The following is a 23,742-nucleotide window of genomic DNA, read 5'->3' on the forward strand; positions in this document are numbered from 1 at the left end:
GCTGTTTCCTGCTCCCGCCCCGAACCGGAAAACTTTATCAACTTTGCTTCCAATTTCCACCCTTCTCTCACCTTTACATGGTCCATCTCTGACACTTCCCTTCCCTTCCTCGACTTCTCTGTCTCCATCTCTGGGGATAGGTTGTCTACTAATATCCATTATAAGCCCACCGACTCCCACAGCTACCTCGACTACACTTCTTCACACCCTACCTCCTGTAAGGACTTCATTCTATTCTCCCAGTTTCTCCGTCTCCGACGCATCTGCTCTGATGATGCTACCTTCCATGACGGTGCTTCTGATATGACCTCCTTTTTCCTCAACCGAGGATTCCCCCCCCACTATGGTTGACAGGGCCCTCAACCGTGTCCGGCCCATTCCCCGCACCTCTACCCTCATCCCTTCCCCTCCCTCCCAGAACCGTGACAGGGATCCCCTTGTCCTCACTTTCCACCCCATCAGCCTCCATATCCAAAGGATCATCCTCCGCCATTTCCGCCACCTCCAGTGTGATGCCACTACCAAATGTATCTTCCCCTCCCTTCCCCGTCAGCATTCTGAAGGGATCGTTCCCTCCGCGACACCCTGGTCCACTCCTCCATTACCCCCACCACCTCATCCCCGTCCCATGGCACCTTCCCCTGCAATCGCAGGAGGTGTAATACCTGCCAATTTACCTCCTCTCTCCTCACTATCCCAGGCCCCAAACACTCCTTTCAGGTGAAGCAGCGATTTACTTGTACTTCTTTCAATGTAGTATACTGTATTCGCTGCTCACAGTGTGGTCTCCTCTACATTGGGGAGACCAAGCGCAGACTGGGTGACCGCTTTGCGGAACATCTCCGCTCAGTCCGCAAGCAGGACCCTGAGCTTCCGGTTGCTTGCCATTTCAACACTCCCCCCTGCTTTCATGCTCACATCTCTGTCCTGGGATTGCTGCAGTGTTCCAGTGAACATCAACGCAAGCTCGAGGAACAGCATCTCATTTACCGATTAGGCACACTACAGCCTGCCGGACTGAACATTGAGTTCAATAATTTCAGAGCATGACAGCCCTCCATTTTACTGGGCGGATTCAAAGCATGATGGGTGAAACTGCAGTTGGAATCCACGTGGAATAAGTCGGAGCCGGAGACAGTCACTGAGGAAGGAGATGTGGCTGTGAAAACGAGTTTTGGTAGAAACTTTATCAAACACCAGGAGGGAAATAGAAAGCAATGAAGGTGAACAAGGTAAAAGAGACAAACGAAAATCCCGTTGGAGAGAAGAGCAGAACTTCTTCAAGGTAGGCATTCCTGGAAGAGAAGTGGCAGTGAATTAAACACTAAAATAAAAGCAAAATACTGCGGATGCTGGAAATCTGAAATAAAAACAAGAAATGCTGGAACCACTCAGCAGGTCTGGCAGCATCTGTGGAAAGAGAAGCAGAGTTAACGTTTCGGGTCAGCGACCCTTCATCGGAACTGACAAATATTAGAAAAGTCACAGGTTATAAACAAGTGAGGTGGGGGTTGGGCAAGAGATAACAAAGGAGATGTAGATTGGACCAGGCCACATAGCTGCCTTTAATAAATCTGGTTTTCCTTTACTAACCAGTGGCTGGTCTTATATTTTGTTTTCCATCTGCTCTGAAACGCCCAATGTTCAAAGCGCAATTCTAGTGTGACGTGCGATATTTCATCACAGCCTGGGCGAGTTATAAATGGGACACTTCAGTGATCGGAGTTAGAGCAGGGACAGAGAGACAGAGAGGAGTGCAGTACAGTACAGCACAGCACAGCCAGACAAGCAGCAGTGCGATAGGAGGCTGGAGCCTGGCTCACCCTCCCTGCCTTCAGCTCACTCGGAGAGCAACAGCACCCAGAGTTTGAAACAGCTTGACCGGGCAGGCGGGCCGTTCCTCTCGCTTTTTGTGGAGAGATGGAGCCGAAGTTGGAGGAGAGTGACCGAGTGAAGTTGGAGGAGAGTGACCGAGTGAAGCCGAGGCTCAGCTGCCGTCCGTGGATCTTCAATAACATTAAGGTGAGAGAGTGAGAATTGCAGACTTTCACAGTGTTCTTCACACAGCTTCCCACTCACTCACTGTCACACCATATTTAGAAAGGTGAGATATCTCAGCACAGCTCTGTTTACATATGAAAGTGGGATCAAATTATTGTGAGCTGATATTCGAGTTTCCGCTAGGTTGCACTTTTTTGAGCACAATTGGCCCAAGTTTGGTCAAACTGGCGCAAAAGATCGCAGAAAATCGAGTGTAAATTAGCTTAAGCGCAAATTCAGTTTCCGCAAACTTTTCTGCGCTACTTTTAAAAAAAAACATAGGATCGGATTAACCACCAGGGCAAGTGTTTACTCATTGTGCCCATTCACTTAAAATTCATCTGTTTCAGGCGCCAAGAAACTAATGGGTACTTTCTGAAACCTTTTCTAATTTACTAAGAAACTGACTACTGTAAACCAGAATAACCAGAAGCTTAGTTTCGTTTTTTCCAAGTCATTTTCAGTTATTTAAACTCAAGTTACTCCCCGAAGTTGGACGAGATACTGATTAAAATGCTTATTTTTGTGACACACCCATTTTCAGTGGGATTAATGAAATCTTCAATACATCAGGAAATATTTTATCAATCAGAATTTCAGATCAGATTATATTCCAGGTGCTGCCTGATGGCTCTGGTTCCTGGACGATTGCTGGGATACAAATGAGTTTGGAGGGAAAAAAAACATTCTCAGAACTACTGCAATTTGGGGTGCAGTTTGCACATGATGTTCAATGAATATAATGCAGAATGACGTGAGGAATTTTTTGTTCCAGTCTACGGACCAGGTGCTGGAAGGTAGGATAAGAATGGGCGGCTTGTTTTTTTGGCTGGTGCAGAGACAATGGGCCAAATGGCATAACTGTGCGAGAACTTTTCTATGGTTCCATGAAAAGGCTGCAGCTATTGGATAGATGGAGAGTTAAAGTTCTGTCCATTTGTTTACCAAGGGATGGGTAATAGCCCAGGGCACTGCTTTTAGCAATGCTCCAATCTGCAGGCTGAGAACAAGCATTCTCCTGTGGATTCACTCATACAGATAGAAGGGTATAGTTAACGCTTTCCATATCACAGCAAATGCCATCGAGTGTAAAGTTCTGACCTCAGGAATTCCCCTCTAAATTTTCAAACGGATTTGATTTCCCCGTGAAATGTTGCTGGGGAAAAGAAATCTTTTAAGAATCCTGGCAATAAGAATATATACTTTTTAAATGTTCAAAAAAATGATGAAAATATTAATTTTTTTCCCTCAATGCTTTGAGTCCTACTTGGCCATGGTTTCCTCGGCACCAATTGCAAAATGGTCATACGACTTGTGAGTCTAGACCACAACAACAACTTGCATTTATATAGTGCCTATAGTAAAATGTCCCCAGGTGCTTCATAGCAGCAATTATCAAACACACTTGGCACCAAGCCACATATGGAGTTGTTAGGACAGGCAATCAAAACTTTTTTTTATTCATTCATGGGACGTGGGCGTCACTGGCCAGGCCAGCATTTATTGTCCATCACTAATTGTCCTTGAGAAGGTGGTGGTGAGCTGCCTTCTTGAATCACTGCAGTCCTTGTGGGGTAGGTACACCCACAGTGCTGTTAGGAAGGGAGTTCCAGGATTTTGACCCAGCGACAGTGAAGGAACGGCGATATAGTTCCAAGTCAAGATGGTGTGTGGCTTGGTGGGGAACTTGCAGGTGGTGGTGTTCACATGCATTTGCTGCCCTTGTCCTTCTAGTTGGTAGAGGTCGTGGGTTTGGAAGGTTCTGTCTAAAGAACTTTGGTGTGTTGCTGCAGTGCATCTTGTAGAGGGTACACACTGCTGCCACTGTGCGATGGTGGTGGAGGGAGTGAATGTTTGTAGATGGGGTGCCAATCAAGTGGGCTGCTTTGTCCTGGATGGTGTCGAGCTTCTTGAGTGTTGTTGGAGCTGCACCCATCCAGGCAAGTGGAGAATATTTCATTACACTCCTGACTTGTGCTTTGTAGATGGTGGACAGGATTTGCGGAGTCAGGAGGTGAGTTACTCGGTGCAGGATTCCTAGCCTCTGACCTGCTCTTGTAGCTACGGTATTTATTTGGCTACTCCAGTTCTGTTTCTGGTCGTTGATCGTGGGGGATTCAGCGATGGTAATGCCATTGAATGTCAAGGGGAGATGGTTAGATTCTCTCTTGTTGGAGATGGTCATTGCCTGGCACTTGTGTGGCGTGAATGTTACTTGCCACTTATCAGCCCAAGCCTGGATATTGTCCAGGTCTTGCTGCATTTCTACACGGATTGCTTCAGTATCTGAGGAGTCACAAATGGTGCTGAACATTGTGCAATCATCAGCGAACACCCCCACTTCTGACCTTATGATTGAAGGAAGGTCATTGATGAAGCAGCTGAAGATGGTTGCGCCTAGGACACGACCCTGAGGAACTCCTGCAGTGATGTCCTGGAGCTCAGATGATTGACCTCCAACAACCACAACCATCTTCCTTTGCTCTAGGTATGACACTAACCAGCAGAGAAGTTTCCCCCTGTTTCCCATTGACTTCAGTTTTGCTCGGGCTCCTTCATGCCATACTTGGTCAAATGCTGCCTTGATGTCAAGGGCAGTCACTCTCACCTCACCTCTGGAGTTCAGCTCTTTTGTCCATGTTTGAACCAATACTATAATGAGGTCAGGAGTTGAGTGGCCCTGGCGGAACCCAAACTGAGCGTCACTGAGCAGGTTATTGCTAAACAAGTGCCATTTGATGGCACTGTTGATGACACCTTCCATCACTTTACTGATGATTGAGAGTAGACTGATGGAGCGGTAATTGGCCAGGTTGGATTTGTCCTGCTTTTTGTGTACAGGACATACCTGGCCAATTTTCCACATTGCAGGGTAGATGCCAGTGTTGTAGCTGTACTGGAACAGCTTGACTAGGGGCGGAGCAAGTTCTGGAGCACAGGTCTTCAGTACTTTGCCGGAATATTGTCAGGGCCCACAGCCTTTGCAGTATCCCGTGTTGTCATTTCTTGACATCACGCGGAGTGAATCGAATTAGCTGAGGTTTGGCATCTGTGATGCTGGGGACTTCAGGAGGAGGCTGAGATGGATCATCAACTAGGCAGTCCTGCCTGTAGATTGCTGCAACTGCTTCAGCCTTATCTTTCACACTGATGTGCTGGGCTCCCTCAGTACAACAGAGAAAGAGAGGAGGCAGGTCCAACAGTGCAGCACTCCCTCAGTACAACAGGGAGAGAGGAGGTAGCTCCAACAGTGCAGCACTCCCTCAGTATAACAGAGAGAGAGGAGGAAGCTCCAACAGTGCAGCACTCCCTCAGTACAACAGAGTGAAAGAGAGGAGGGAGCTCCAACAGTGCAACACTCCCTCAGTACAAAAGAGCAAGAGAGAGAGCAGGCAGCTCCAACAGTGCAGCACTCCCTCAGTACAATAGAGAGAGAGAGAGGAGGCTGCTCCAACAATGCAGCACTCCCTCAGTACAACAGAGAGAGAGGAGGCAGCTCCAACAGTGCAGCACTCCCTCAGTACAACAGAGAGAGAGGAGGGAGCTCCAACAGTGCAGCACTCCCTCAGTACAACAGAGAGAGAGAGAGCGAGGAGGCAGGTCCAACAGTGCAGCATTCCCTCAGTACAACAGAGAGAGAGAGAGAGGAGGCAGCTCCAACAGTGCAGAACTCCCTCAGTACAACAGAGAGAGAGGAGGCAGATCCAACAGTGCAGCACTCCCTCAGTACAACAGACAGCGTGGTGGAGCTCCAACAGTGCAGCCTTCCCTCAGTACAACAGTGAGAGAGGAGGGAGCTCCAACAGTGCAGCACTCCCTCAGTACAACAGAGAGCGTGGTGGGAGCTCCAACAGTGCAGCAGTCCCTCAGTACAACAGAGAGAGAGGAGGCAGGTCCAACAGTGCAGCACTCCCTCAGTACAACAGAGAGCGTGGTGGGAGCTCCAACAGTGCAGCACTCCCTCAGTACAACAGAGAGAGAGAGGAGAGAGCTCCAACAGTGCAGCATTCCCTCACTGCAACAGAGAGAGAGAGAGTGAGAGAGAGGAGGCAGGTCCAACATTGCTGCACTCCCTCAGTACAACAGAGAAAGAGAGGAGGCAGGTCCAACAGTGCAGCACTCCCTCAGTACAACAGAGAGAGAGGAGGTAGCTCCAACAGTGCAGCACTCCCTCAGTACAACAGAGAGAGAGAGAGGAGGGAGCTCCAACAGTGCAACGCTCCCTCAGTACAACAGAGAGAGAGAGAGCAGGCTGCTCTAACAGTGCAGCACTCCCTCAGTACAACAGAGAGAGAGGAGGCAGCTCCAACAGTGCAGCACTCCCTCAGTACAACAGAGAGAGAGGAGGCAGCCACAACAGTGTAGAACTCCCCCTCAGTACAACAGAGAGTGTGGAGGGAGCTCCAACAGTGCAGCACTCCCTCAGTACAACAGACAGCGTGGTGGGAGCTCCAACAGTGCAGCCTTCCCTCAGTACAACAGAGAGAGAGGAGGGAGCTCCAACAGTGCAGCACTCCCTCAGTACAACAGAGAGCGTGGTGGGAGCTCCAACAGTGCAGCAGTCCCTCAGTACAACAGAGAGAGAGGAGGGAGTTCCAACAGTGCAGCACTCCCTCAGTATAACAGAGAGAGAGGCGGGAGCTCCAACAGTGCAGCACGCCCTCAGTACAACAGAGAGAGAGAGAGAAGGCTGCTATAACAGTGCAGCAATTCCTCAGTGCAACAGAGAGAGAGAGAGAGGAGGGAGCTCCAACAGTGCAGCACTCCCTCAATACAACAGAGAGCGTGGTGGGAGCTCCAACAGTGCAGCACTCCCTCAGTACAACAGAGAGAGAGAGGAGGGAGCTCCAACAGTGCAGCACTCCCTCAGTACAACAGAGAGAGAGAGGAGGGTGTTCCAACAGTGCAGCAGTCCCTCAGTACAACAGAGAGAGAGGAGGCAGGTCCAACAGTGCAGCACTCCCTCAGTACAACAGAGAGCGTGGTGGGAGCTCCAACAGTGCAGCACTCCCTCAGTACAACAGAGAGAGAGAGGAGGGAGCTCCAACAGTGCAGCACTAACTCAGTACAACAGAGAGAGATAGAGAGAGAGTGGAGGCAGGTCCAACAATGCAGCATTCCCTCACTGCAACAGAGAGAGAGAGAGTGAGAGAGAGGAGGCAGGTCCAACATTGCTGCACTCCCTCAGTACAACAGAGAAAGAGAGGAGGCAGGTCCAACAGTGCAGCACTCCCTCAGTACAACAGAGAGAGAGGAGGTAGCTCCAACAGTGCAGCACTCCCTCAGTACAACAGAGAGAGAGGAGGAAGCTCCAACAGTGCAGCACTCCCTCAGTACAACAGAGAGAGAGAGAGGAGGGAGCTCCAACAGTGCAACGCTCCCTCAGTACAACAGAGAGAGAGAGAGCAGGCTGCTCTAACAGTGCAGCACTCCCTCAGTACAACAGAGAGAGAGGAGGCAGCTCCAACAGTGCAGCACTCCCTTAGTACAACAGAGAGAGAGGAGGCAGCTCCAACAGTGCAGCACTCCCTCAGTACAACAGAGAGAGAGGAGGCAGCCACAACAGTGTAGAACTCCCCCTCAGTACAACAGAGAGAGAGGAGGCAGATCCAACAGTGCAGCCCTCCCTCAGTACAACAGAGAGTGTGGAGGGAGCTCCAACAGTGCAGCACTCCCTCAGTACAACAGACAGCGTGGTGGGAGCTCCAACAGTGCAGCCTTCCCTCAGTACAACAGAGAGAGAGGAGGGAGCTCCAACAGTGCAGCACTCCCTCAGTACAACAGAGAGCGTGGTGGGAGCTCCAACAGTGCAGCAGTCCCTCAGTACAACAGAGAGAGAGGAGGGAGTTCCAACAGTGCAGCACTCCCTCAGTATAACAGAGAGAGAGGCGGGAGCTCCAACAGTGCAGCACGCCCTCAGTACAACAGCGAGAGAGAGAGAAGGCTGCTATAACAGTGCAGCAATTCCTCAGTGCAACAGAGAGAGAGAGAGGAGGGAGCTCCAACAGTGCAGCACTCCCTCAATACAACAGTGAGCGTGGTGGGAGCTCCAACAGTGCAGCACTCCCTCAGTACAACAGAGAGAGAGAGAGGAGGCTGCTCTAACAGTGCAGCACTCCCTCAGTACAACAGAGAGAGAGAGAGGAGGGAGCTCCAACAATGCAGCACTCCCTCAGTACAACAGAGAGAGAGGAGGCAGCTCCAACAGCGCAGCACTTCCTCAGTACAACAGAGAGAGAGGAGGCAGCTCCAACAGTGCAGCACTCCCTCAGTACAACAGAGAGAGAGAGAGGAGGCTGCTCTAACAGTGCAGCACTCCCTCAGTACAACAGAGAGAGAGAGAGGAGGGAGCTCCAACAATGCAGCACTCCCTCAGTACAACAGAGAGAGAGGAGGCAGCTCCAACAGCGCAGCACTTCCTCAGTACAACAGAGAGAGAGGAGGGAGCTTCAACAGTGCAGCACTCCCTTAGTACAACAGAGAGAGAGGAGGCAGCTCCAACAGTGCAGCACTCCCTCAGTACAAAAGAGAGAGAGGAGGGAGCTCCAACAGTGCAGCTCTCCCTCAGTGCAACAGAGAGAGAGAGAGAGGAGGCAGCCCCAACAGTGCAGAACTCCCTCAGTACAACAGAGAGAGAGGAGGCTGCTCCAACAGTGCAGAACTCCCTCAGTACAACAGAGAGAGAGGAGGCAGATCCAACAGTGCAGCCCTCCCTCAGGACAACAGAGAGTGTGGAGGGAGCTCCAACAGTGTAGCACTCCCTCAGTACAACAGAAAGCGTGGTGGGAGCTCCAACAGTGCAGCCTTCCCTCAGTACAACAGAGAGAGAGGAGGGAGCTCCAACAGTGCAGCACTCCCTCAGTACAACAGAGAGCGTGGTAGGAGCTCCAACAGTGCAGCAGTCCCTCAGTACAACAGAGAGAGAGGCGTGACCTCCAACAGTGCAGCACTCCCTCAGTACAACAGACAGAGAGAGAGAAGGCTGCTATAACAGTGCAGCACTTCCTCAGTACAACAGAGAGAGAGAGAGGAGGGAGCTCCAACAGTGCAGCACACCCTCAGTACAACAGAGAGAGAGAGGAGGGTGTTCCAACATTGCTGCACTCCCTCAGTACAACAGAGAAAGAGAGGAGGCAGGTCCAACAGTGCAGCACTCCCTCAGTACAACAGAGAGAGAGGAGGAAGCTCCAACAGTGCAGCACTCCGTCAGTACAACAGAGAGAGAGAGGAGGCAGCTCCAACAGTGCAGCACTCCCTCAGTACAACAGAGAGAGAGAGAGGAGGCTGCTCTAACAGTGCAGCACTCCCTCAGTACAACAGAGAGAGAGAGAGGAGGCTGCTCTAACAGTGCAGCACTCCCTCAGTACAACAGAGAGAGAGGAGGGAGCTCCAACAGTGCAACACTCCCTCAGTACAACAGAGCAAGAGAGAGAGCAGGCAGCTCCAACAGTGCAGCACTCCCTCAGTACAACAGAGAGAGAGAGGAGGCTGCTCCAACAGTGCAGCACTCCCTCAGTACAACAGAGAGAGAGGAGGGAGCTCCAACAGTGCAGCTCTCCCTCAGTGCAACAGAGAGAGAGAGAGAGAGGAGGCAGCCCCAACAGTGCCGAAATCCCTCAGTACAACAGAGAGAGAGGAGGCAAATCCAACAGTGCAGCACTCCCTCAGTACAACAGAGAGTGTGGAGGGAACTCCAACAGTGCAGCACTCCCTCAGTACAACAGAGAGTGTGGAGGGAACTCCAACAGTGCAGCACTCCCTCAGTACAACAGAGAGAGAGGAGGGAGCTCCAACAGTGCAGCACTCCCTCAGTACAACAGAGAGCGTGGTAGGAACTCCAACAGTGCAGCACTCCCTCAGTATAACAGAGAGAGAGGCGGGAGCTCCAACAGTGCAGCATTCCCTCAGTACAACAGAGAGAGAGAGAGAAGGCTGCTACAACAGTGCAGCACTTCCTCAGTACAACAGAGAGAGAGCGTGGTGGGAGCTCCAACAGTGCAGCAGTCCCTCAGTACAACAGAGAGAGAGGAGGGAGTTCCAACAGTGCAGCACTCCCTCAGTACAACAGAGAGAGAGAGGAGGGTGTTCCAACAGTGCAGCACTCCCTCAGTAAAACAGACAGAGAGAGAGGATGCAGCTCCAACAGTGCAGCAGTCCCTCAGTACAACAGAGAGAGAGGAGGCAGTTCCAACAGTGCAGCACTCCCTCATGACAACAAAGAGAGAGGAGGCAGTTCCAACAGTGCAGCACTCCCTCAGTACAACAGAAAGAAAGGAGGCAGCTGCAACAGTGCAGCACTCCCTCAGTACAACAGAGAGAGAGGGGGGAGCTCCAACAGTGCAGCACTCCCTCAGTATAACAGAGAGAGAGGAGGGAGCTCCAACAGTGCAGCACTCCCTCAGTACAACAGAGAGAGAGAGGAGGGAGCTCCAACAGTGCAGCACTCCCTCAGTACAACAGAGAGAGAGAGGAGGGAGCTCCAACAGTGCTGCACTCCCTCAGTACAACAGAGAAAGAGAGGAGGCAGGTCCAACAGTGCAGCACTCCCTCAGTACAACAGAGAGAGAGGAGGTAGCTCCAACAGTGCAGCACTCCCTCAGTACAACAGAGAGAGAGGAGGAAGCTCCAACAGTGCAGCACTCCCTCAGTACAACAGAGCAAGAGAGAGAGCAGGCAGCTCCAACAGTGCAGCACTCCCTCAGTACAACAGAGAGAGAGAGAGGTGGCTGCTCTAACAGTGCAGCACTCCCTTTGTACAACAGAGAGAGAGAGAGGAGGGAGCTCCAACAATGCAGCACTCCCTCAGTACAACAGAGAGAGAGGAGGCAGCTCCAACAGCGCAGCACTCCCTCAGTACAACAGAGAGAGAGGAGGGAGCTTCAACAGTGCAGCACTCCCTTAGTACAACAGAGAGAGAGGAGGCAGCTCCAACAGTGCAGCACTCCCTCAGTACAACAGAAAGAAAGGAGGCAGCTGCAACAGTGCAGCACTCCCTCAGTACAACAGAGAGAGAGAGAGGAGGCTGCTCTAACAGTGCAGCACTCCCTCAGTACAACAGAGAGAGAGAGAGGAGGGAGCTCCAACAATGCAGCACTCCCTCAGTATAACAGAGAGAGAGGAGGCAGGTCCAACAGTGCAGCACTCCCTCAGTACAACAGAGAGCGTGGTGGGAGCTCCAACAGTGCAGCACTCCCTCAGTACAACAGAGAGAGAGAGGAGGGAGCTCCAACAGTGCGGCACTCACTCAGTACAACAGAGAGAGATAGAGAGAGAGTGGAGGCAGGTCCAACAATGCAGCATTCCCTCACTGCAACAGAGAGAGAGAGAGTGAGAGAGAGGAGGCAGGTCCAACATTGCTGCACTCCCTCAGTGCAACAGAGAAAGAGAGGAGGCAGGTCCAACAGTGCAGCACTCCCTCAGTACAACAGAGAAAGAGAGGAGGCAGGTCCAACAGTGCAGCACTCCCTCAGTACAACAGAGAGAGAGGAGGTAGCTCCAACAGTGCAGCACTCCCTCAGTACAACAGAGAGAGAGGAGGAAGCTCCAACAGTGCAGCACTCCCTCAGTACAACAGAGAGAGAGAGAGGAGGGAGCTCCAACAGTGCAACACTCCCTCAGTGCAACAGAGCAAGAGAGAGAGCAGGCAGCTCCAACAGTGCAGCACTCCCTCAGTACAACAGAGAGAGAGAGGAGGCAGCTCCAACAGTGCAGCACTCCCTCAGTACAACAGAGAGAGAGAGAGGAGGCTGCTCTAACAGTGCAGCACTCCCTCAGTACAACAGAGAGAGAGAGAGGAGGGAGCTCCAACAATGCAGCACTCCCTCAGTACAACAGAGAGAGAGGAGGCAGCTCCAACAGCGCAGCACTTCCTCAGTACAACAGAGAGAGAGGAGGGAGCTTCAACAGTGCAGCACTCCCTTAGTACAACAGAGAGAGAGGAGGCAGCTCCAACAGTGCAGCACTCCCTCAGTACAAAAGAGAGAGAGGAGGGAGCTCCAACAGTGCAGCTCTCCCTCAGTGCAACAGAGAGAGAGAGAGAGGAGGCAGCCCCAACAGTGCAGAACTCCCTCAGTACAACAGAGAGAGAGGAGGCTGCTCCAACAGTGCAGAACTCCCTCAGTACAACAGAGAGAGAGGAGGCAGATCCAACAGTGCAGCCCTCCCTCAGGACAACAGAGAGTGTGGAGGGAGCTCCAACAGTGTAGCACTCCCTCAGTACAACAGAAAGCGTGGTGGGAGCTCCAACAGTGCAGCCTTCCCTCAGTACAACAGAGAGAGAGGAGGGAGCTCCAACAGTGCAGCACTCCCTCAGTACAACAGAGAGCGTGGTAGGAGCTCCAACAGTGCAGCAGTCCCTCAGTACAACAGAGAGAGAGGCGTGACCTCCAACAGTGCAGCACTCCCTCAGTACAACAGACAGAGAGAGAGAAGGCTGCTATAACAGTGCAGCACTTCCTCAGTACAACAGAGAGAGAGAGAGGAGGGAGCTCCAACAGTGCAGCACACCCTCAGTACAACAGAGAGAGAGAGGAGGGTGTTCCAACATTGCTGCACTCCCTCAGTACAACAGAGAAAGAGAGGAGGCAGGTCCAACAGTGCAGCACTCCCTCAGTACAACAGAGAGAGAGGAGGAAGCTCCAACAGTGCAGCACTCCGTCAGTACAACAGAGAGAGAGAGGAGGCAGCTCCAACAGTGCAGCACTCCCTCAGTACAACAGAGAGAGAGAGAGGAGGCTGCTCTAACAGTGCAGCACTCCCTCAGTACAACAGAGAGAGAGAGAGGAGGCTGCTCTAACAGTGCAGCACTCCCTCAGTACAACAGAGAGAGAGGAGGGAGCTCCAACAGTGCAACACTCCCTCAGTACAACAGAGCAAGAGAGAGAGCAGGCAGCTCCAACAGTGCAGCACTCCCTCAGTACAACAGAGAGAGAGAGAGGAGGCTGCTCCAACAGTGCAGCACTCCCTCAGTACAACAGAGAGAGAGGAGGGAGCTCCAACAGTGCAGCTCTCCCTCAGTGCAACAGAGAGAGAGAGAGAGAGGAGGCAGCCCCAACAGTGCCGAAATCCCTCAGTACAACAGAGAGAGAGGAGGCAGATCCAACAGTGCAGCACTCCCTCAGTACAACAGAGAGTGTGGAGGGAACTCCAACAGTGCAGCACTCCCTCAGTACAACAGAGAGTGTGGAGGGAACTCCAACAGTGCAGCACTCCCTCAGTACAACAGAGAGAGAGGAGGGAGCTCCAACAGTGCAGCACTCCCTCAGTACAACAGAGAGCGTGGTAGGAACTCCAACAGTGCAGCACTCCCTCAGTATAACAGAGAGAGAGGCGGGAGCTCCAACAGTGCAGCATTCCCTCAGTACAACAGAGAGAGAGAGAGAAGGCTGCTACAACAGTGCAGCACTTCCTCAGTACAACAGAGAGAGAGCGTGGTGGGAGCTCCAACAGTGCAGCAGTCCCTCAGTACAACAGAGAGAGAGGAGGGAGTTCCAACAGTGCAGCACTCCCTCAGTACAACAGAGAGAGAGAGGAGGGTGTTCCAACAGTGCAGCACTCCCTCAGTAAAACAGACAGAGAGAGAGGATGCAGCTCCAACAGTGCAGCAGTCCCTCAGTACAACAGAGAGAGAGGAGGCAGTTCCAACAGTGCAGCACTCCCTCATGACAACAAAGAGAGAGGAGGCAGTTCCAACAGTGCAGCACTCCCTCAGTACAACAGAAAGAAAGGAGGCAGCTGCAACAGTGCAGCACTCCCTCAGTACAACAGAGAGAGAGGGGGGAGCTCCAACAGTGCAGCACTCCCTCAGTATAACAGAGAGAGAGGAGGGAGCTCCAACAGTGCAGCACTCCCTCAGTACAACAGAGAGAGAGAGGAGGGAGCTCCAACAGTGCAGCACTCCCTCAGTACAACAGAGAGAGAGAGGAGGGAGCTCCAACAGTGCTGCACTCCCTCAGTACAACAGAGAAAGAGAGGAGGCAGGTCCAACAGTGCAGCACTCCCTCAGTACAACAGAGAGAGAGGAGGTAGCTCCAACAGTGCAGCACTCCCTCAGTACAACAGAGAGAGAGGAGGAAGCTCCAACAGTGCAGCACTCCCTCAGTACAACAGAGCAAGAGAGAGAGCAGGCAGCTCCAACAGTGCAGCACTCCCTCAGTACAACAGAGAGAGAGAGAGGTGGCTGCTCTAACAGTGCAGCACTCCCTTTGTACAACAGAGAGAGAGAGAGGAGGGAGCTCCAACAATGCAGCACTCCCTCAGTACAACAGAGAGAGAGGAGGCAGCTCCAACAGCGCAGCACTCCCTCAGTACAACAGAGAGAGAGGAGGGAGCTTCAACAGTGCAGCACTCCCTTAGTACAACAGAGAGAGAGGAGGCAGCTCCAACAGTGCAGCACTCCCTCAGTACAACAGAGGGAGAGGAGGGAGCTCCAACAGTGCAGCTCTCCCTCAGTGCAACAGAGAGAGAGAGAGAGGAGGCAGCCCCAACAGTGCAGAACTCCCTCAGTACAACAGAGAGAGAGGAGGCAGATCCAACAGTGCAGCCCTCCCTCAGTACAACAGAGAGTGTGGAGGGAGCTCCAACAGTGCAGCACTCCCTCAGTACAACAGAAAGCGTGGTGGGAGCTCCAACAGTGCAGCACTCCCTCAGTACAACAGAGAGAGAGGAGGGAGTTCCAACAGTGCAGCACTCCCTCAGTACAACAGAGAGAGAGGAGGGAGTTCCAACAGTGCAGAACTCCCTCAGTACAACAGAGAGAGAGGAGGCAGATCCAACAGTGCAGCCCTCCCTCAGTACAACAGAGAGAGAGGAGGCAGCTCCAACAGCGCAGCACTCCCTCAGTACAACAGAGAGAGAGGAGGGAGCTTCAACAGTGCAGCACTCCCTTAGTACAACAGAGGGAGAGGAGGGAGCTCCAACAGTGCAGCTCTCCCTCAGTGCAACAGAGAGAGAGAGAGAGGAGGCAGCCCCAACAGTGCAGAACTCCCTCAGTACAACAGAGAGAGAGGAGGCTGCTCCAACAGTGCAGAACTCCCTCAGTACAACAGAGAGAGAGGAGGCAGATCCAACAGTGCAGCACTCCCTCAGTACAACAGAGAGTGTGGAGGGAGCTCCAACAGTTTGGCACTCCCTCAGTACAACAGAAAGCGTGGTGGGAGCTCCAACAGTGCAGCCTTCCCTCAGTACAACAGAGAGAGTGGAGGGAGCTCCAACAGTGCAGCACTCCCTCAGTACAACAGAGAGCGTGGTCGGAGCTCCAACAGTGCAGCAGTCCCTCAGTACAACAGAGAGAGAGGAAGTTCCAACAGTGCAGCACTCCCTCAGTATAACAGAGAGAGAGGCGTGACCTCCAACAGTGCAGCACTCCCTCAGTACAACAGAGAGAGAGAGAGAAGGCTGCTATAACAGTGCAGCACTTCCTCAGTACAACAGAGAGAGAGAGGAGGGTGTTCCAACATTGCTGCACTCCCTCAGTACAACAGAGAAAGAGAGGAGGCAGGTCCAACAGTGCAGCACTCCCTCAGTACAACAGAGAGAGAGGAGGAAGCTCTAACAGTGCAGCACTCCCTCAGTACAACAGAGAGAGAGAGAGGAGGCTGCTCTAACAGTGCAGCACTCCCTCAGTACAACAGAGAGAGAGGAGGCAGCTCCAACAGTGCAGCACTCCCTCAGTACAACAGAGAGAGAGAGAGAGGAGGCTGCTCTAACAGTGCAGCACTCCCTCAGTACAACAGAGAGAGAGAGAGGAGGCTGCTCTAACAGTGCAGCCTTCCCTCAGTACAACAGAGAGAGTGGAGGGAGCTCCAACAGTGCAGCACTCCCTCAGTACAACAGAGAGCGTGGTAGGAGCTCCAACAGTGCAGCAGTCCCTCAGTACAACAGAGAGAGAGGAAGTTCCAACAGTGCAGCACTCCCTCAGTATAACAGAGAGAGAGGCGTGACCTCCAACAGTGCAGCACTCCCTCAGTACAACAGAGAGAGAGAGAGAAGGCTGCTATAACAGTGCAGCACTTCCTCAGTACAACAGAGAGAGAGAGAGGAGGGAGCTCCAACAGTGCAGCACACCCTCAGTACAACAGAGAGAGAGAGGAGGGTGTTCCAACATTGCTGCACTCCCTCAGTACAACAGAGAAAGAGAGGAGGCAGGTCCAACAGTGCAGCACTCCCTCAGTACAACAGAGAGAGAGGAGGAAGCTCCAACAGTGCAGCACTCCGTCAGTACAACAGAGAGAGAGAGGAGGCAGCTCCAACAGTGCAGCACTCCCTCAGTACAACAGAGAGAGAGAGAGAGGAGGCTGCTCTAACAGTGCAGCACTCCCTCAGTACAACAGAGAGAGAGAGAGGAGGCTGCTCTAACAGTGCAGCACTCCCTCAGTACAACAGAGAGAGAGGAGGGAGCTCCAACAGTGCAACACTCCCTCAGTACAACAGAGCAAGAGAGAGAGCAGGCAGCTCCAACAGTGCAGCACTCCCTCAGTACAACAGAGAGAGAGAGAGGAGGCTTCTCCAACAGTGCAGCACTCCCTCAGTACAACAGAGAGAGAGGAGGGAGATCCAACAGTGCAGCACTCCCTCAGTACAACAGAGAGTGTGGAGGGAACTCCAACAGTGCAGCACTCCCTCAGTACAACAGAGAGTGTGGAGGGAACTCCAACAGTGCAGCACTCCCTCAGTACAACAGAGAGAGAGGAGGGAGCTCCAACAGTGCAGCACTCCCTCAGTACAACAGAGAGCGTGGTAGGAACTCCAACAGTGCAGCACTCCCTCAGTATAACAGAGAGAGAGGCGGGAGCTCCAACAGTGCAGCAGTCCCTCAGTACAACAGAGAGAGAGGAGGGAGTTCCAACAGTGCAGCACTCCCTCAGTACAACAGAGAGAGAGAGGAGGGTGTTCCAACAGTGCAGCACTCCCTCAGTAAAACAGACAGAGAGAGAGGATGCAGCTCCAACAGTGCAGCAGTCCCTCAGTACAACAGAGAGAGAGGAGGCAGTTCCAACAGTGCAGCACTCCCTCATGACAGCAAAGAGAGAGGAGGCAGTTCCAACAGTGCAGCACTCCCTCAGTACAACAGAAATAAAGGAGGCAGCTGCAACAGTGCAGCACTCCCTCAGTACAACAGAGAGAGAGGGGGGAGCTCCAACAGTGCAGCACTCCCTCAGTATAAAGAGAGAGAGGAGGGAGCTCCAACAGTGCAGCACTCCCTCAGTACAACAGAGAGAGAGAGGAGGGAGCTCCAACAGTGCAGCACTCCCTCAGTACAACAGAGAGAGAGAGGAGGGAGCTCCAACAGTGCTGCACTCCCTCAGTACAACAGAGAAAGAGAGGAGGCAGGTCCAACAGTGCAGCACTCCCTCAGTACAACAGAGAGAGAGGAGGTAGCTCCAACAGTGCAGCACTCCCTCAGTACAACAGAGAGAGAGGAGGAAGCTCCAACAGTGCAGCACTCCCTCAGTACAACAGAGCAAGAGAGAGAGCAGGCAGCTCCAACAGTGCAGCACTCCCTCAGTACAACAGAGAGAGAGAGAGGTGGCTGCTCTAACAGTGCAGCACTCCCTTTGTACAACAGAGAGAGAGAGAGGAGGGAGCTCCAACAATGCAGCACTCCCTCAGTACAACAGAGAGAGAGGAGGCAGCTCCAACAGCGCAGCACTCCCTCAGTACAACAGAGAGAGAGGAGGGAGCTTCAACAGTGCAGCACTCCCTTAGTACAACAGAGAGAGAGGAGGCAGCTCCAACAGTGCAGCACTCCCTCAGTACAACAGAGGGAGAGGAGGGAGCTCCAACAGTGCAGCTCTCCCTCAGTGCAACAGAGAGAGAGATAGAGGAGGCAGCCCCAACAGTGCAGAACTCCCTCAGTACAACAGAGAGAGAGGAGGCAGATCCAACAGTGCAGCCCTCCCTCAGTACAACAGAGAGTGTGGAGGGAGCTCCAACAGTGCAGCACTCCCTCAGTACAACAGAAAGCGTGGTGGGAGCTCCAACAGTGCAGCCTTCCCTCAGTACAACAGAGAGAGAGGAGAGAGCTCCAACAGTGCAGCACTCCCTCAGTACAACAGAGAGCGTGGTAGGAGCTCCAACAGTGCAGCAGTCCCTCAGTACAACAGAGAGAGAGGAGGGAGTTCCAACAGTGCAGCACTCACTCAGTACAACAGAGAGAGAGGAGGCAGTTCCAACAGTGCAGCACTCCCTCATGACAGCAAAGAGAGAGGAGGCAGTTCCAACAGTGCAGCACTCCCTCAGTACAACAGAAATAAAGGAGGCAGCTGCAACAGTGCAGCACTCCCTCAGTACAACAGAGAGAGAGGGGGGAGCTCCAACAGTGCAGCACTCCCTCAGTATAAAGAGAGAGAGGAGGGAGCTCCAACAGTGCAGCACTCCCTCAGTACAACAGAGAGAGAGAGGAGGGAGCTCCAACAGTGCAGCACTCCCTCAGTACAACAGAGAGAGAGAGGAGGGAGCTCCAACAGTGCTGCACTCCCTCAGTACAACAGAGAAAGAGAGGAGGCAGGTCCAACAGTGCAGCACTCCCTCAGTACAACAGAGAGAGAGGAGGTAGCTCCAACAGTGCAGCACTCCCTCAGTACAACAGAGAGAGAGGAGGAAGCTCCAACAGTGCAGCACTCCCTCAGTACAACAGAGCAAGAGAGAGAGCAGGCAGCTCCAACAGTGCAGCACTCCCTCAGTACAACAGAGAGAGAGAGAGGTGGCTGCTCTAACAGTGCAGCACTCCCTTTGTACAACAGAGAGAGAGAGAGGAGGGAGCTCCAACAATGCAGCACTCCCTCAGTACAACAGAGAGAGAGGAGGCAGCTCCAACAGCGCAGCACTCCCTCAGTACAACAGAGAGAGAGGAGGGAGCTTCAACAGTGCAGCACTCCCTTAGTACAACAGAGAGAGAGGAGGCAGCTCCAACAGTGCAGCACTCCCTCAGTACAACAGAGGGAGAGGAGGGAGCTCCAACAGTGCAGCTCTCCCTCAGTGCAACAGAGAGAGAGAGAGAGGTGGCAGCCCCAACAGTGCAGAACTCCCTCAGTACAACAGAGAGAGAGGAGGCAGATCCAACAGTGCAGCCCTCCCTCAGTACAACAGAGAGTGTGGAGGGAGCTCCAACAGTGCAGCACTCCCTCAGTACAACAGAAAGCGTGGTGGGAGCTCCAACAGTGCAGCCTTCCCTCAGTACAACAGAGAGAGAGGAGAGAGCTCCAACAGTGCAGCACTCCCTCAGTACAACAGAGAGCGTGGTAGGAGCTCCAACAGTGCAGCAGTCCCTCAGTACAACAGAGAGAGAGGAGGGAGTTCCAACAGTGCAGCACTCACTCAGTACAACAGAGAGAGAGGAGGGAGTTCCAACAGTGCAGAACTCCCTCAGTACAACAGAGAGAGAGGAGGCAGATCCAACAGTGCAGCCCTCCCTCAGTACAACAGAGAGAGAGGAGGCAGCTCCAACAGCGCAGCACTCCCTCAGTACAACAGAGAGAGAGGAGGGAGCTTCAACAGTGCAGCACTCCCTTAGTACAACAGAGAGAGAGGAGGGAGCTCCAACAGTGCAGCACTCCCTCAGTACAACAGAGGGAGAGGAGGGAGCTCCAACAGTGCAGCGCTCCCTCAGTGCAACAGAGAGAGAGAGAGAGGAGGCAGCCCCAACAGTGCAGAACTCCCTCAGTACAACAGAGAGTGTGGAGGGAGCTCCAACAGTGCAGCACTCCCTCAGTACAACAGAAAGCGTGGTGGGAGCTCCAACAGTGCAGCCTTCCCTCAGTACAACAGAGAGAGAGGAGGGAGCTCCAACAGTGCAGCACTCCCTCAGTACAACAGAGAGAGAGGAGGGAGTTCCAACAGTGCAGCACTCCCTCAGTACAACAGAGAGAGAGAGAGAAGACTGCTATAACAGTGCAGCACTTCCTCAGTACAACAGAGAGAGAGAGAGGAGGGAGCTCCAACAGTGCAACACTCCCTCAGTACAATAGAGAGAGAGGAGGCAGGTCATACAGTGCAGCACTCCCTCAATACAACAGAGAGCGTGGTGGGAGCTCCAACAGTGCAGCCTTCCCTCAGTACAACAGAGAGAGAGGAGGGAGCTCCAACAGTGCAGCACTCTCTCAGTACAACAGAGAGCGTGGTCGGAGCTCCAACAGTGCAGCAGTCCCTCAGTACAACAGAGAGAGAGGAGGGAATTCCAACAGTGCAGCACTCCCTCAGTACAACAGAGAGCGTGGTGGGAGCTCCAACAGTGCAGCACTCCCTCAGTACAACAGAGAGAGAGAGGAGGGAGCTCCAACAGTGCAGCAGTCCCTCAGTCCAACAGAGAGAGAGAGGAGGGAGCTCCAACAGTGCAGCACACCCTCAGTACAACAGAGAGAGAGAGGAGGGTGTTCCAACAGTGCAGCACACCCTCAGTACAACAGACAGAGAGAGAGGATGCAGCTCCAACAGTGCAGCAGTCCCTCAGTACAACAGAGAGAGAGGAGGCAGTTCCAACAGTGCAGCACTCCCTCATGACAACAAAGAGAGAGGAGGCAGTTCCAACAGTGCAGCACTCCCTCAGTACAACTGAGAGGGAGAAAGGAGGCAGCTGCAACAGTGCAGCACTCCCTCAGTACAACAGAGAGAGAGGGGGGAGCTCCAACAGTGCAGCACTCCCTCAGTATAACAGAGAGAGAGGAGGGAGCTCCAACAGTGCAGCACTCCCTCAGTACAACAGAGAGAGAGAGGAGGGAGTTCCAACAGTGCAGCACTCCCTCAGTACAACAGAGAGAGAGAGAGGAGGCAGGTCCAACAGTGCAGCATTCCCTCAGTACAACAGAGAGAGAGAGAGGAGGGAGGTCCAACAGTGCAGCACTCCCTCAGTACAACAGAGAGAGAGGAGGCAGTTCCAACAGTGCAGCACTCCCTCATTACACCAGAGAGAGAGGAGGCAGTTCCAACAATGCAGCACTCCCTCAGTACAACAGAGAGAGAGGAGGGAGCTCCAACAGTGCAGCACTCCCTCAGTATAACAGAGAGAGAGGAGGGAGCTCCAACAGTGCAGCACTCCGTCAGTACAACAGAGAGAGAGAGAGGAGGGAGCTCCAACAGTGCAGCACTCCCTCAGTATAACAGAGAGAGAGGAGGGAGCTCCAACAGTGCAGCAGTCCCTCAGTACAACAGAGAGAGAGAGGAGGGAGCTCCAACAGTGCAGCACTCCCTCAGTAAAACAGAGAGAGAGAGGAGGGAGCTCCAACAGTGCAGCACACCCTCAGTACAACAGAGAGAGAGAGGAGGGTGTTCCAACATTGCTGCACTCCCTCAGTACAACAGAGAAAGAGAGGAGGCAGGTCCAACAGTGCAGCACTCCCTCAGTACAACAGAGAGAGAGGAGGTAGCTCCAACAGTGCAGCACTCCCTCAGTACAACAGAGAGAGAGGAGGAAGCTCCAACAGTGCAGCACTCCCTCAGTACAACAGAGCAAGAGAGAGAGCAGGCAGCTCCAACAGTGCAGCACTCCCTCAGTACAACAGAGAGAGAGAGAGGTAGCTGCTCGAACAGTGCAGCACTCCCTCTGTACAACAGAGAGAGAGAGAGGAGGGAGCTCCAACAATGCAGCACTCCCTCAGTACAACAGAGAGAGAGGAGGCAGCTCCAACAGCGCAGCACTCCCTCAGTACAACAGAGAGAGAGGAGGGAGCTTCAACAGTGCAGCACTCCCTTAGTACAACAGAGAGAGAGGAGGCAGCTCCAACAGTGCAGCACTCCCTCAGTACAACAGAGGGAGAGGAGGGAGCTCCAACAGTGCAGCTCTCCCTCAGTACAACAGAGAGAGAGAGAGAGGAGGCAGCCCCAACAGTGCAGAACTCCCTCAGTACAACAGAGAGAGAGGAGGCAGATCCAACAGTGCAGCCCTCCCTCAGTACAACAGAGAGTGTGGAGGGAGCTCCAACAGTGCAGCCTTCCCTCAGTACAACAGAGAGAGAGGAGGGAGCTCCAACAGTGCAGCACTCCCTCAGTACAACAGAGAGCGTGGTAGGAGCTCCAACAGTGCAGCAGTCCCTCAGTACAACAGAGAGAGAGGAGGGAGTTCCAACAGTGCAGCACTCCCTCAGTACAACAGAGAGCGTGGTAGGAGCTCCAACAGTGCAGCACTCCCTCAATACAACAGAGAGCGTGGTGGGAGCTCCAACAGTGCAGCACTCCCTCAGTACAACAGAGAGAGAGAGGAGGGAGCTCCAACAGTGCAGCAGTCCCTCAGTCCAACAGAGAGAGAGAGGAGGCAGTTCCAACAGTGCAGCACTCCCTCAGTACAACAGACAGAGAGAGAGGATGCAGCTCCAACAGTGCAGCAGTCCCTCAGTACAACAGAGAGAGGAGGCAGTTCCAACAGTGCAGCACTCCCTCATGACAACAAAGAGAGAGGAGGCAGTTCCAACAGTGCAGCACTCCCTCAGTACAACAGAGAGCGTGGTAGGAGCTCCAACAGTGCAGCAGTCCCTCAGTACAACAGAGAGAGAGGCGTGACCTCCAACAGTGCAGCACTCCCTCAGTACAACAGACAGAGAGAGAGAAGGCTGCTATAACAGTGCAGCACTTCCTCAGTACAACAGAGAGAGAGAGAGGAGGGAGCTCCAACAGTGCAGCACACCCTCAGTACAACAGAGAGAGAGAGGAGGGTGTTCCAACATTGCTGCACTCCCTCAGTACAACAGAGAAAGAGAGGAGGCAGGTCCAACAGTGCAGCACTCCCTCAGTACAACAGAGAGAGAGGAGGAAGCTCCAACAGTGCAGCACTCCGTCAGTACAACAGAGAGAGAGAGGAGGCAGCTCCAACAGTGCAGCACTCCCTCAGTACAACAGAGAGAGAGAGAGGAGGCTGCTCTAACAGTGCAGCACTCCCTCAGTACAACAGAGAGAGAGAGAGGAGGCTGCTCTAACAGTGCAGCACTCCCTCAGTACAACAGAGAGAGAGGAGGGAGCTCCAACAGTGCAACACTCCCTCAGTACAACAGAGCAAGAGAGAGAGCAGGCAGCTCCAACAGTGCAGCACTCCCTCAGTACAACAGAGAGAGAGAGAGGAGGCTGCTCCAACAGTGCAGCACTCCCTCAGTACAACAGAGAGAGAGGAGGGAGCTCCAACAGTGCAGCTCTCCCTCAGTGCAACAGAGAGAGAGAGAGAGAGGAGGCAGCCCCAACAGTGCCGAAATCCCTCAGTACAACAGAGAGAGAGGAGGCAGATCCAACAGTGCAGCACTCCCTCAGTACAACAGAGAGTGTGGAGGGAACTCCAACAGTGCAGCACTCCCTCAGTACAACAGAGAGAGAGAGAGGAGGCTGCTCTAACAGTGCAGCACTCCCTCAGTACAACAGAGAGAGAGAGAGGAGGCAGATCCAACAGTGCAGCCCTCCCTCAGTACAACAGAGAGAGAGGAGGCAGCTCCAACAGCGCAGCACTCCCTCAGTACAACAGAGAGAGAGGAGGGAGCTTCAACAGTGCAGCACTCCCTTAGTACAACAGAGGGAGAGGAGGGAGCTCCAACAGTGCAGAACTCCCTCAGTACAACAGAGAGAGAGGAGGCAGATCCAACAGTGCAGCCCTCCCTCAGGACAACAGAGAGTGTGGAGGGAGCTCCAACAGTTTGGCACTCCCTCAGTACAACAGAAAGCGTGGTGGGAGCTCCAACAGTGCAGCCTTCCCTCAGTACAACAGAGAGAGTGGAGGGAGCTCCAACAGTG

At 53.1% G+C, this 23,742-nt stretch overlaps 1 protein-coding gene across 3 annotated transcripts in view; it reads left to right on the forward strand.

Annotated features, from left to right (window-relative positions):
* The first annotated feature begins 1,742 nt into the window (after positions 1–1,742).
* LOC137375106 (solute carrier organic anion transporter family member 2A1-like) overlaps positions 1,743–23,742 on the forward strand; it is a 433,007-nt gene continuing 411,007 nt past the window's right edge. For all 3 annotated transcript variants that reach the window (XM_068041734.1, XM_068041736.1, XM_068041735.1), the window contains exon 1: positions 1,743–2,022. In XM_068041734.1, coding sequence (XP_067897835.1) covers positions 1,921–2,022 — 102 coding nt within the window. In that variant the 5' untranslated portion in view covers positions 1,743–1,920. The remainder of the gene's footprint in view (positions 2,023–23,742) is intronic.

This window comes from Heterodontus francisci, chromosome 11 (assembly GCF_036365525.1).
Source record: "Heterodontus francisci isolate sHetFra1 chromosome 11, sHetFra1.hap1, whole genome shotgun sequence".
NCBI classification, from domain to species: domain Eukaryota; kingdom Metazoa; phylum Chordata; class Chondrichthyes; order Heterodontiformes; family Heterodontidae; genus Heterodontus; species Heterodontus francisci.